The sequence below is a fragment of the Odontesthes bonariensis genome, chromosome 6, assembly GCF_027942865.1.
Source record: "Odontesthes bonariensis isolate fOdoBon6 chromosome 6, fOdoBon6.hap1, whole genome shotgun sequence".
Classification (NCBI taxonomy): Eukaryota; Metazoa; Chordata; class Actinopteri; order Atheriniformes; family Atherinopsidae; genus Odontesthes; species Odontesthes bonariensis.
The window spans coordinates 13301770-13315321 of NC_134511.1; the positions used below are offsets into that span (position 1 = coordinate 13301770).

At 39.7% G+C, this 13552-nt stretch overlaps 2 protein-coding genes across 2 annotated transcripts; both read right to left on the reverse strand.

Annotated features, from left to right (window-relative positions):
* Window positions 1-1047: 1047 nt before the first annotated feature.
* Window positions 1048-3825, reverse strand: LOC142382029 (tripartite motif-containing protein 16-like). Its single transcript, XM_075467463.1, has one exon. It carries the CDS (start codon window positions 3374-3376, stop codon window positions 1706-1708), a length of 1671 nt encoding a protein of 556 aa, XP_075323578.1. The 5' UTR covers window positions 3377-3825; the 3' UTR covers window positions 1048-1705.
* Window positions 3826-4254: 429 nt separating this feature from the next.
* LOC142382030 (alpha-N-acetylneuraminate alpha-2,8-sialyltransferase ST8SIA3-like) lies at window positions 4255-13281 on the reverse strand. The gene is made up of 4 exons (XM_075467464.1): window positions 12829-13281; window positions 10288-10410; window positions 9218-9775; window positions 4255-8000 (listed from the first exon to the last, which is right to left on the reverse strand). The coding sequence occupies exons 1-4, from the start codon at window positions 12984-12986 to the stop codon at window positions 7718-7720; spliced, it is 1122 nt and encodes a 373-aa protein (XP_075323579.1). The 5' UTR covers window positions 12987-13281; the 3' UTR covers window positions 4255-7717.
* Window positions 13282-13552: the final 271 nt, after the last annotated feature.

Genomic DNA, 13552 nt, shown 5'->3' on the forward strand with positions numbered 1-13552 from the left:
GCTTCAATTTAAAATCCTCTTGCATACTATCATACATAAATTACTAATTGTTGCAGTCTTTTAGAGCAATCTGTGCCTATTCTTGCTAAAAAAAAAGAAAATTCAGCCGCCCAGCAGTCTGAGGTTGTTGTTATCTGATTTTCCTCTTAAGATCAGAATAAGTCCTGCAGAACGAGATCTGGCTTTGTCCTGCTGAAATAACCATGGACTTCCCAGGAAAGGATGTTGCCTTGAAGGTAAATGTATATCTCTCCAGTTCCAGTGTACACCTCTGCATTAATGGTACCCTCACACATATGCACGTCACCCATACAGTCAGGAAACTGAAGTACACCCATACCGTCAGAGACGCTGGGTTTTGCACCGGTCACTGATGAAAGCCTAGATGGTCTTTTTCATTTTTGGCACATAGAATCCAATGTCAGTTTTTCCCAAAAGTAGCTGAAACTTGAACTCATCTGATCACAGAACTCGTGTCCACTGTCTCTGTCCATCTAGGATGAGCTTGTGTCTACAGACCTCTGCAGTGTTTCAGAATAGAGTTGCTGTATGGCGTCCTTTTTTGTGCAGCACAGTTTAAGGTCACATTTCTGGATAACGATGTGTTGAGCTAGCATGGATTTTCAAGGCAATCCAGAGCCCATGTTGTTACATTTATCATTTTTCTCATGCAGTGCTGCCTGGTGGATTCTGTTCTCGGCCTTAATGCACAACGATTTCCTCAAATTTCCTGAATATTTTCTTGATACTTCGAATTCCATACTCTATAAATGTTAAAAGTTCAACTTTCTTTGCATCTGGGCATTGAGAAATATTTATTTTGATCTTATTGGTGATTCTCTGGGTGAACTATCTCCCAGATCTGTGTTACTTTGTTAATTTGAGATGTTTTTAGTCCGTGAGAACACTGAAAAAAATTCTCTTTGTACTTGTGTCTGTTAAATAAAGGTCTGAACCAACTTGAACTTTGTATCTTAGAATACTTTACAACTTTTCTCAAAATGGAGTTTTTTCTACCCTCAATTTATAATTATATTCCAACGGTAAAACTGAAACTATCAGTTTGTTCAGGCATTAACTGGTAATGTCTGTTCACTTATTTAATGTACAGATGTGCTTCATCAATGCTGTGGAAAAACTGTATGAATGAAGAGAGTTATAACAAATCTCAGGTCAGAATTTTATTAAGGCTTTTCAATGCAAAGTCAGTGTACAGAGCCACAGAGATGCTGCTGGGGTTTGCAGAGGGTGCCTCATATAGGCTTAAGCAATAAACAGACACAGGAGACAACAAATCTTTTGTTTGCTATGAGCATGAGACAGTCATTTCTGCCAGTGCTTGAACCTTATTACATATATCAATTAATCACTAACAGGAAAACATATTGCATTTATTCTATCCCATCATGCATTCATGCAGATATTCATAATATCACAGAAACGAGAAAAAGAGTAATTTGTGTAAAATAAATTTCTTTAGTTTTTGCTGTTAATGTCAATGCAGTGGAAGAAAAAACATAATAATACAATTTTACAGGGAAGTTTGAACAGAAACAGGACAGAGCTTTACCTAAAAGAAAACAACAACTTATGGGATGAAAATGTTCCGCCCACCAGCAATAACTGACAGATGGATCTCTGGCCAGACACAAAGCGGGACAACAATTAACTCTCAGAAGTGACGATCATTAGAGAGATCATACGCTTATTTAAGTTTACAGATCTCAGCAGTGTCTCCATAAGCTAACCAGAGTCGTAGTCCAACATAAAGCGGTTGTGTGAATGTGGTCTGGACTCTGTGGAGGAGAGTCATGGTGTCAGAGACGCTGTAGAAGGACAGAATACCTGCTCTGTGATCCAGGAACACTCCCACTCTGGAGATCTGAGAACCAGAGATTTGAGTTTTCTTCTTGTTGTGCCAAAATTGATTATTGTTATTCTCGCAGAATAAAGCCCAGGATAAGTCATTATGTCCAAACTGTCCATCTGCTCTGTTGATATCTTTGTATGCAACTGCTACATAACCGCCCCGTCCTCCCCACTCCACCTCCCAGTAACTACGTCCAGTCAGACACTCCTGACTCAGGATCTGATATAGCACAGAGAATCTCTCTGTGTGATTAGGGTAACCCATATTTTGTGCCTTTAATTCAGCTTTTCTATTCCCCTCAGATAAAAACAGCCGGTTCTGCGCTGTGTTTGGATCCAGTGTGATTTCACGTGAATATTTTAAGAAGCCAGCTCTGCTCTTTGGCTCTGGTTGCGGTTGTGACAGTAAAACATCCACTTCAGTGACCATCAGTGAGATGTTTGTCCAACTCTCTCTCAGAATGTCCTCTAGTTTATCTCTGAGCTCTGACACGGCGGCTGTCACGTCCTCAAAGTACCTCAGAGGACACATATTGATGCTGGACAAGTCTGGAGAGTCACTGAGTGCTGACAGTGAGGAGTAGCTGTGCAGAAACTGGATGTGATCCTCTGTGTGTGAGAGCTGCTTCAGCTCAGCATCTTTCCTCTTCAGCTCAGTGATCTCCTGCTCCATCTTCTCCTGAAGCTCTTTGACTCGACTCACCTCAGTTTGCTGCTGGGATCTGACCTGCAGCTTCGCATCAGAGCTTCTTTTCTGGATGGCACGAATCAGCTCAGCGAAGATCCTCTCGCTGTCCTCCACCGCTTTATCAGCGGAGCCATTGATGGCCTCCACCTCCCGTTGGAGCAGCTTCACATCTTTCTCTCGGTCCTGGATTCTTTGCTGGATTTGCTGCCGACTCCCCTGGAGCTCCTTCTGCTTCTCAGCTCTTTCTGCTGTAGCTGACACTATGTCGTGGCCTTTGTGTTCGTCCACCGTGCAGACATAACAGATGCTCTGCCGATCGGTGCGGCAGAACATCTTCATCACCTCATCGTGACGAGAGCAGATGTTCTCCTGGAGGTTGCTGCAGGGCTCCAGCAGCTGATGTTTCTTTAACTGGGCTACATCATAATGAGGCTGGAGGTGTTTCTCACAGTAAGAGACCAAACACATCAAACAGGACTTTATGGCTTTCAATTTTCTTCCAGTGCAGACATCACAGGCCACATCTTCTGGTCCAGCATAGCAGTGATCAGCTGGAGCAGCTTGGAGTCCAGTCTTCTTCAGCTCCTCCAGTAAAGCTGTTAACGTGATGCTTTTCACCAGGGCAGGCCTCGGTTTGAAGGTCTCCCTACACTGAGGGCAGCTGTGGATCTTCTTCTGCTCCTCTCCATCCCAAAAGTTTTTAATACATTTCATGCAGTAGCTGTGTCCACATGGAATAGTCACCGGATCCTTCAGTAGGTCCAGACAGATGGAACAAGAGAAGGTTTCTCTGTCCAGCTCAACTCCTTTCTGCGCCATTTCACCCTTCGGTGGCAGTGACTGTGAGAGTTTCACTTTCTCACAACTGAAACCAGTCTCAGCTCTGATCTACAAATCATGTGTGTGTGCAGTCAGTGAAGCCTGGTGGCTCTTCCACCTCACCACAAGTCGGTTACGCCCGTCCTCAAACTGCAGATCTGATGGGGAGGGAACAAGGAAATATGTGGACCAATGGAGCAGCTGTGTTTGAGAGCAGGAAGAAGAGGGAGGAGTGATTCAATCCAGGAAGAAGGGCGGTTTGAGGAAGACGCTATGAATTTAACCCTTACCTTTACAACCCAGCTAATTTTCCATTTCATTTTGAAGTTGTTGCTGTCAAGCCTTTTTATAGCAAGCTTTCTATTTTCTCATGTCTCTGTGAAGTTAATCCTCTCAGATGAGTAAAATGCTTTCTGTTCCTTTTCAAAGAGTTGCACTTATGTTTTTGTTCTTCCCTCTGAGCTGTCTTAAAAGGCATGCTGCATTTTCACGGCTCACAAAAAACTATGATAAGTACTATGTTCCAAACTGAAAATGGACAATAATTAGAGGTTCTCTTACTGAAACAATTAAAGTTTAAAAACATTTACTAAATAAAACAATGATATGATCTACAGATTTAAGGTGAGACAGTCAGAAAGTTAATTAACAACCGGAGTCAATCCCACAGCTAAAGAATATAATGTGTCAAACCAACAATTCAAAAGATGGACTTTTCTCCACCATATTTATAATTTGGAAGCTAGTTTAATATTTTGAGCTGAATCAATGAATCCTTTAAATGGATCCTTTTTTAAACCTTTCTATGTAGCATTTGAACTGGAAAGGTTGTCACCTGAATTGTTCATTTGGGATGAATAGAGTCTCCTGAACTGATGTCAGAGAAAAATACAGTTTTTATTTGACACGCTGAGGCATTGATGGAAGGAATTTACAGGCACATAATGGACATTTATCGTGGAGTATACTTAAAACAACATTTAAGACACAGTTTCTTACATAGATGATTGATTTGTTCCAACAAACCAGATAGCACAGTCCCTTACTTGGTTTATGACACATACATAAGCAGCCAAGCTTTCTATATATGCATTATGGAACAAAGTTGCTGTGTGGATCAAACACAACTTCATGACTCTTAAAGGGTTGTTGTACTAATCCATGTCTAGTACTGCATTTGGAATAAGGACATATGTTTTAGGTTATGTATGTCACTGTCTAATTATGTAATGCACAAAAAGCCGTACTGTTGCTCTTCCTGGAATAACAAACCTCGTAGAGTTTGTTAGCACTTCTCTCTTTTACACACATTTGAACTTGAACATTAACAGAATATTTGTGGGGAAGAAAATGTCCAACATTCATGTCACAGCCAGTTGATATTTTTTAACAAATCAATCTTAAAGAGGACATTCATGGAGTCACATTAATTTGGCAGGAGCCACAGAAAAGCAGATATTCAATGTAAATTCCATGTAAAAAGTTTTTTTTTTAGCTAATAGTACTGTTATACAGCATCGAAAATTCCATAATAATGTTTGTTATTTTTACTTAATGGTCTTTGGTTTACCTACAAAACATTCCTAATGAAGGGACCATGGAAATTATTCATACACATTTAGACATCAATTAAATGGACTTAAATTCTCGATTTTTCTCATCTCATACGTGTTTTCATGGTAGCGACTGCACCCTGATTTGAAGACGAGACGCACGAGTTAACAATCTTGAAATGTTCTTGTCAAAGAGGATGGACAAAAAAGCTTTGTGTGGCACGGGATGGCAGGCAAATGCCTACCGTGCTAAATCAGCACGAGAACAAAAAACTATACTACATCTGGTAAGTGTGAAAGACCGCTTTGCTCGGCCTAAAACAGAATTTGCAACAAGGAGCACGTGGCAGAGTCATGAGACAGTCTTGCAGCCACCTTCAACTGTTTGGTTTTAGTTGTTACCACATATCCACCTGTCTGTTTCAGTCTGGTTTGATAGAGATGGCTGTTTAAGACCCCAAGATTAAATATATCTATAGAATAAAATCAAATGAAATAAGCTTTAAAAATCATTCCTTTAAAAGCAGATCTGTTGAAGTTTTGGTCCAATGTGCAGTATTGCAGTCGGGTTTTTGTTTTGCCTTCAAACAGCTCTCATACAAACACCCCAGTTAGCCATGAGGACTACAAACAATAGCAAAGAACTACATTTCCCTCAAAACAATCTTTGAAAAGATTCAATAAAACTAGCCTAGAATAATATTTAGTGCCTCACATGCAATGTCATTTAAATGGATCATGCGCTTTGTACAAGATGCAGTAAATAACATAACATTCATTCATTTCTATGCTTCACATCACAAATACTGTCACAGATATAGTTGTGATAGATAAATAACCTCTCTCCACTCAACAATAGCTCTTTAATAAACTGTATTCTCTGCTGTGTTTGAATTTAGATCATTTTAAACTTCAAGATAAATTCTTTAGATTGATGAAAATCTGTCAAAAATGTTGTATTTTCTGATGTTTGTAGCCATTGCTGCTATTAGGCTCAAAAGGGAATCAGCTTTCATCATGCTGGTTTTATAGTTATGTTCCAGCTCTTCATAACTTAAGATTTAGTGGCAATTGAAGAGAGGAAAATAAAAACAGGTTACCCAACTGGTTCACAAAGTAGCTCTCTCATAAACTTTATTTGATCGTAACAGTTACGTCAAAAAACTGATAAAGCTGAGTTAGCTTGCTGATGTAATTACTTCAGGTGGAAGAGTAAACAAGATCATATGAAATTTGGCAGACACATCTGAGTTGTTCAAACATGACACTTTGAGAGATTTGAATTAGAGATTTTTTTTCTTTTACAAAAATAAAACAATATAACTGATGAAAAAAAAGGTTAGATCTGTAATCCTAGCATTTTTTTTATATTAGCTACTTTCAATAAACTATTTGATGGCATGAACTTTAGGATTTAGGAATTACAAATGATTAATAATGTCTTGACTTATCTACATGTTGGGTTTTTGGTTTGAAAACAAAAATGACTTCAGAAGGCAAATATCTAAGTCATTATCTTAGATTAGTGACAGAAAGGGGTGAGGGCTAATTCTAAAGTCAAAAGCACTACTCTCTGAAAAACGTGCCAGATACATATTTTCTATTTTGCAACGTTTCAAAAGTTTGCACATTTGCTTGAAAATTCGTTTGAAGTGCAGCTACTAATAACAACCCAAAGTTTATACATTTACACTTTTTTTAAGTAGTCAGTGCAGTTTCCCCACTGTCACAATCCTATACTGCAATTTAATTCCAAAGATATAGGAATATGATTTAATGAAAAACCTACCCAGTAACAAACTTGCTGAGGATATTTCATCAACACTTTTACCCAAATTGAACAAGATAACCCAAACTTAAAACTATTGTTTTTGTTTATTATGAAAAATTATTTTTTCATTTATTTTTAGAAAATCAATGCTCTGTGACTCGGCTGCTGCCAGTAATGTGTTTATGGAATTGAAGTCTTGTAAGAAGATATTTTAAATGTGTATTCTCAGAACCTAATGTAGGCCGACATCACATTCTTCAATTATGTACTGACAACAGATTATTGTCTGGTCATGAATTTATGGCTTATTGTTGGAATGTTGATTATTTAAAAATTTTGAATTATCACAACAAAATGTTAAATGAATAGTCACACTGTTTACAGAAAATAAAAGTTATTTATATAGATATTATGAAGATATTTATATAGAGTAGAGCCTTGTAAACAAATACCATCTTCCAGAGCAGTGCAGATTGTCTGACACCTCATGGGGGAAAAGGCCTGAAAAGAAGAACTGTACCACTCCAGAGGCATTGAATCTGATTACAAAAAACACTGATCTAACTCCTTCCCTGAGATTAGGCAGTGATTTCAGTGTACAGAATCAGTAAACTGCTGTAAAGGTGATTAATCTGTGTTAATCAGAATTGAAATATTTGACCCTCCTGTGTTTCCACAGCTGAATTCCCTGTAGACTCCAGCTGAAATAAATGCTTGTTCTTTTCTAATTGTTTAGCCACAGCCAGTAGCCATGCAAAGGACAGTAATGGAAACAGCTGAGCAGCATGGTAGTCTTAGCATTACCGCAGAACACGACTATCTACCGAATGAATTACAAGGCTGCGACTTACATCCCAACTCAGCCTGACATCGTCATGTGAAATTATAGTGACGTGTGTGGAATGATAATAAATTGCCTTAACAATTATCATGCTTATCATGTGTGTCACAACAAAAGTTTGAACTGGTGGACTAATGTGTATGGGTTATTGTCTCTGGAATCAACCCTGAAACCATCTATGAGCAGTGAGTTAGGCTGAGTTTGGTCACGCCTTCCCTGTGCAACTTGTAGAGCAGCTTGAATTCGGTGGGCAGCTGATGAGTCTCCTGCCACTTGGTGGTGAATTTGGTCCCTTTCTTGTCATAGTAGTGGTAAGGCAGATCATTGCCTGTATTTGGGTCCCAGCCAAAGGGCCAGAAGCCATAGAGGTGGATCTCGTCACACATGGCGGAGGCCAGCGTGTACATGAGGATCCCAGTGCTGAGACGTTTGGGAGAGAGGTTTTTAGTCTTCCAGTATCTGTGAGGGAAATGAGATGTTAGCTCACTAAACATGAATCCAATACATCTGATTTTCCTAAATGCAAGAGACACTGTGACTAATCCCTCATGCCCTTTGACTTTTCCATTACTACATGCTACATTTTTTATTCATTCGCTTTTCCAGCTTTATTCTTTAGCCTGTTCCAGCTGTCAGGTTGCCAGTCAATCTCAAAGCTAATAAAGATAGATACTCTCCTTCATGGCATACTTAGAATCATGCATAGATGTCTTTGGACTGTGGAGGGAGGCTTGAGTATGCAGAGAAAACCCACTACACACAGAAAGCTGATCAGCAGGTCACTGATGCTTGGAATTGTAGCGAAAAATCAGTTCTGTGACACGATTAGTCAGGTGATTCGATTGATTGAAATGTTTGAAATGTTCTCAACATTCCACCACAAACTATGCTGAGAAAGTGAAACAACGGACCCAGAATTGAATTTGGCATAACACAAGATGTCAGTCCAATCAAATTGAATGGGAAGCAAAACCGTTGAACATTGTGATTCGAGCCATCAAGGCGCAAGCAGCTAGATTAATTTTCACAAAACAGTCAGCTTTGTAGTGTAGCTTCTTTTATCTTTATAAACAACAGCTGGACAGTACTTTAAGTCGATCTGTAAGTGACTGAGAGAATATCATTTGTCACATTCAATTGAATTAAGTATTTACTTGTATTGTAGCAGCCTGATCGCAGCCACTTCCGGTTTCTGGCACATTTTTATGAAATAGGATCTCTGCACACTGATGATCAACCAATAGATGAGCAGCTGGTCAATGGCACACTTCATGAAAGGTTACGATAAAGGTTATTTTATATATTTGTATGGAAGAATGTATGTTTATCCAAAGATATTGTGATAAACGACTGAAATACATTAAAAGTGTTCAGTTGTTTTTACAACAAAAATGCATATTTTGTTGTTTCTCTGTCATTCAAAGGAAAATAAATAACAGAAAATGTGAGTATTGGCTATAAACCGTCATTCAAATTGTTATTTTCATCTAAGCTAATAGTTCAAAATTTCACAACTGGTGCAACCCTAGTGCTTTGCACATTTATCTCTTATCAAGCTCATGTAAATAAGACTGAAAATATATTAGAATAAGCTAGTTAAATGTACATCATGCCTACAATTTAATGGTGTAGAGTATTATATCACTTAAACTGTGCAAAAGGGATCAATTTCTTACTTGTTGACATCATGCATGATGTTTCCTGGCCAGGCCAGTTCAACCTTCAGTTGGCCCTTGTGCTCCACAAAGAAGTCCACCAGGGTCCGGGTTACTGTGGCAGAGGTGTGAAGGAAAAAGGCGGGGATCCACAAGATGGCTCCCTCCAGCTTCTTCAGGTTAAGAAAGAAATTATTTCTGTCCTGAATGGTCAGCAGGTTATTGTAGTACCTCTCCAGGATGCTGGGGTTAAAGGTAGTCAGGTTGGTCTTCTTGCCCACATCCTTAGAGTAGACCTCCGTGGGGGCAAAGTTGCAGCGGAAGACGAAGTCGGCTTGGTCGATTTCAGGGCCGCAGTGGCTTCCTGTCAGGATGCCACTGTTTCCCACCACAGCACACATGCTGTAGTGCTTCTTGAGAATAGGGGAGATTTCCGGAAGCAGGGATTTGAAGTTGTTACTGATGGAGAAGACATACTTGTGGCTGGAGTAGTCAAAGTGCATCAGCTGGCCAACTCGCACACTGTTCTTTGTGAGGGAGAAATTGTTGGGGATGTCGATGTAATTGAAGATATCTTTCCTGAAAAACAGAAAAACACCTTGGCACCATAAGGAGGAGATGGAAGAGATTCACTTTTATATTTATCATGACCAGTTTAATGATTGCCACTGCACGGTCCCATTCTCTGTTACTAACCATCTGAACACATCTTTGGGCAAATATTCATCCATCTCACATCAACAGAAACTTAGACAGGAATTTCACAAGTCCCTCAAATGAATAAGAATATAATGTGGCCAAAATTCATCGCATAGAAGAGAAATGCTATCGCTTACTGTGCAGTGAATCCACCTTTAATGTCACCCTTTTTGCTTCATGGAAAGTAAAAAGTAAATCCGAACTCTCAAATGTTAAGACTTGCTGCTTTTATTTGTTTTCCTAAATTTTTAATATTTTCCAAACAATTAGTTGATTAACTGAAAAATAAATTGGTAAATATATAACTTGCATATAATTGAATAACTGCATCATTTGCAGATAACTGGATTAAGATCATTTTTAGAAAATTACAAAGAGAGGTAAGGCCTTACCTCTGTAGGTAAAATGCTGTCCGGTTGAACTTCCATTTGTATGGTTTTCCTTGGAGTTCCTCATTCAGGGCGTTAGTCAGTGGGATGAAGGAGGGGTCAAGGAAATTCATGGCAAACTGAGACCTGAAAACACAGGAAGCTGAGTCATCAATCCACTATGTGATAGCTGAGAATTTTGTCACCTTTCGTCTTGATTCTTGGCTCATGTTATATAGTTCAACAAAGAGATCTACTGATAACCTCTAAGCAGTCTCTTATCTTTATACACAGTTGAGATGCCCAATGTATCATTACATCCTACTTTATAATCTGGCAGTGGTGGAAGAAGCACTCATAATTTTCATCTAATCAAAAGTAGAAATAGCACAGCAGAGAAACATTACATTTAAAGTAAAAGCAATGAATGCAAAACCTTTGTATGAACAACAACATATTATTCTTTTTGCGTTTCCTCCTTTCTGTCAGTGTGTTATAATGCCTCTCCCACATGTGAAAGGTCAGTCATTTCACAAGAATCTAAAGACTCTAAAAACTGAGAGTTTCCGATAGAAGGTGACAAGAGGTGCTGCGGGAATTTACATTATGAGAGAAATATTGTTTTTCAACATTATAGCCGTTCATCTTTACTGGTTGGGCCACAAGATGAAATGATGGACCTCTAAACGAGGTAAACTAAAAGTACCGAACATAAAGGTACTTCAAAAGCAGAATTGATGTGATTTTATTAGATTATGATTCTAAATGTATTTACATGTAAATCTCTTTGCTATTGCATCTGTCTATCTGTTGAAGAAAATGGACTCCAAAAGCAGTACATCCATCCAGTATACTCATTACTTCTTATCACTGGATGAGTGATTTTAATAGCCCTTAGATCAGGGTTGGGCAAAAAGCTTTTCCAGTGGGTCATATTGAAGTGATATAAGTAATTGAAGAACCCACACATTGGACAACCAAACAGAAACATAGGTCTGTGCTAGCCATCTATGTCATATAGTCTTGAAAAAGTCTTTGTCAGAGAAAGCCTTGATCTGTTTCTCAAGTTTCTCAGACTTGTTGATGATTTGTGGACTTTTGTCTGGATAATAAGGTAATCTGGAAGTCAATTTCAGGGCTTTTTCTTTTCCCTGCAATGAAAAGTTTACTAAAAGTCAGTAATTTGCTGCTGTATTCTTTGAACATAGCAATGATCCCTTGGCACATCAAACATTCTGCCTTTGAACCAACAAAAGTGACAAAATATTTAGAGACCCTCTCTCAGCTGAAAAAGCTAAATTTGCAGTCAACGTTTCTCTATGAAGAAGAAGTCACTTTCTGCCACTACAGCCACTGACCATAATGGCCTATGTTTGTTTGTAAAAATTTACAAAGAAAGTGATGGTTTTCATCGATTTTTTGGGGGGGCTGTTTTGTTTTAATTTGATGACCGGGACCATGGGCCAAATTGAGATGGACGGAAAAAAATAATAATAATTCTAATAGTGTTCAAGATGCTAAGTGCAAAGAAGGGTCCATTTCTGATGGTAACTGTAACAGGGGGTAACTGTAAAACCCTCAATTCCTCCAATTACATGCAAAGCTAGAGTGAAGCTACTCACTCTACAATTGCCCCCTTACTGGGGGAAGCTGTAACACAATTTTTTTTAAATCTTAAATTTGATATTTTGATATTATCTCGGAGTTTGCATGTTCTCCCCGTGTATGCGTTGATTATCTCCGGGTCTCGTCTGTCTCTGTGTGGCCCTGTGATGGACTGGCGGCCTGTCCAGGGTGTGTCCTGCCACGCCCCCCCCCCCCACCCCCCCCCCGACCGACGGATTCAGCGGGTGTGGAAAATGGATTTATGGATGGATATTATCTCAAATCTGGCCTGGAACCTTTTTGTGTGGAGTCTCTTATGTTCTCCATGTACCTGCGTGGGTTCTCTCCGGGTCCTCCGGCTTCCTCACAGTCCACAAACATGCATGTTGGTAGATTAGTGATTCTAAATTAAATTAAAATAGCCAGTGAGTGTGTGTTAGGTTCCCAAACAGGATAAATGAATCACTCCCATCTTAATTAATGGAAACATGTCAACTGTATCATTAATTTAATGTCTTATATCAAAATTTGACGATCATACGATTGTGACTCATGAAGGAAAATGTAAGAAATTGTTACAACTGCCCCAAGTCTCCCCTACAGGTGGGGCCAGTAGTTCGACCAAATTCAGGCTCTTTTTGGGTTACTTACCTGTTTCCAAAAAAATTGGGTGTCGACAATGAGTCCTATCAATATCCTCTGTAAATATTTTGGTACACTGTGTAGATATCCTGATTTCTCTACATACGTCTTCGAAGAACTGCGATTTATCTTTACATACAAGCCCAGCGGTTCAAGGGTTAAAATCAGCACCTTGGATAGCTCACAGTTTGATTGACAGGAAGTGCATTAAAGTAAAGGTGTTAAACTGGATTGGTCCGCACAAGGCCACACTCCTCTGTTTACACTCACACCAACCCTCGTCTGCATTTCATCTATCTGCTCACCAGTGTTACTCACCGAAAACCTGCATGAAACATAATCCGCGGCCCTCCCATGTAATATTTAGAGGAGCTGAAGAGGCTGTCTTTTCTCAGGGACACATAGCTGATGAGCGACAGTATGAGCACAACGACGCACAGAATAACCAAACCCAGGGCCTTGGCGATGCGGACCATCTTGGGAGCGTTTTCATTCCCTGTATGTAGCTGCAGCGAGGCGTTGGCTTATGTTGTCATGGTCGGGACCGCTTTGGCCGGACAGAGTGGCGCTCATCGGCTCATATAATCGTGTAAAATGGACGGCCGGTGGTCGACGGCAGCATGATGAAGATGCCGCGTGTCGGTTCGCTCTCATCCCTCCGTCGCTGTGCTCGCGGTTTAATCAAAGAGATGGATCAGAAATGCGTGTCAACACATCCAGCCAGCTACACGACAAGCCCCGTCCACCAGCAGCATCACCACCACCACCACCACCACCACCACCTCCTCACACTGGCACTGATGCAGGCATCTCTGCAGCACACAGGGGAGCTCGAGAACATTTAGACCCATGCGAAAAGCAATAATGAATACAACTCCACATTGAAATAGGTGAGAACGTTGTAAGGTGAATAAAAACAGGATGTTACGATTCGCCAATATTACAAACCAACATTTTTTTTATTTCTTTCATCCCCAAGAGAACAAAGAAATGATACCAGATGTTGAAAGAGAAACTTTTTGATAATTCATGAAAAATATTG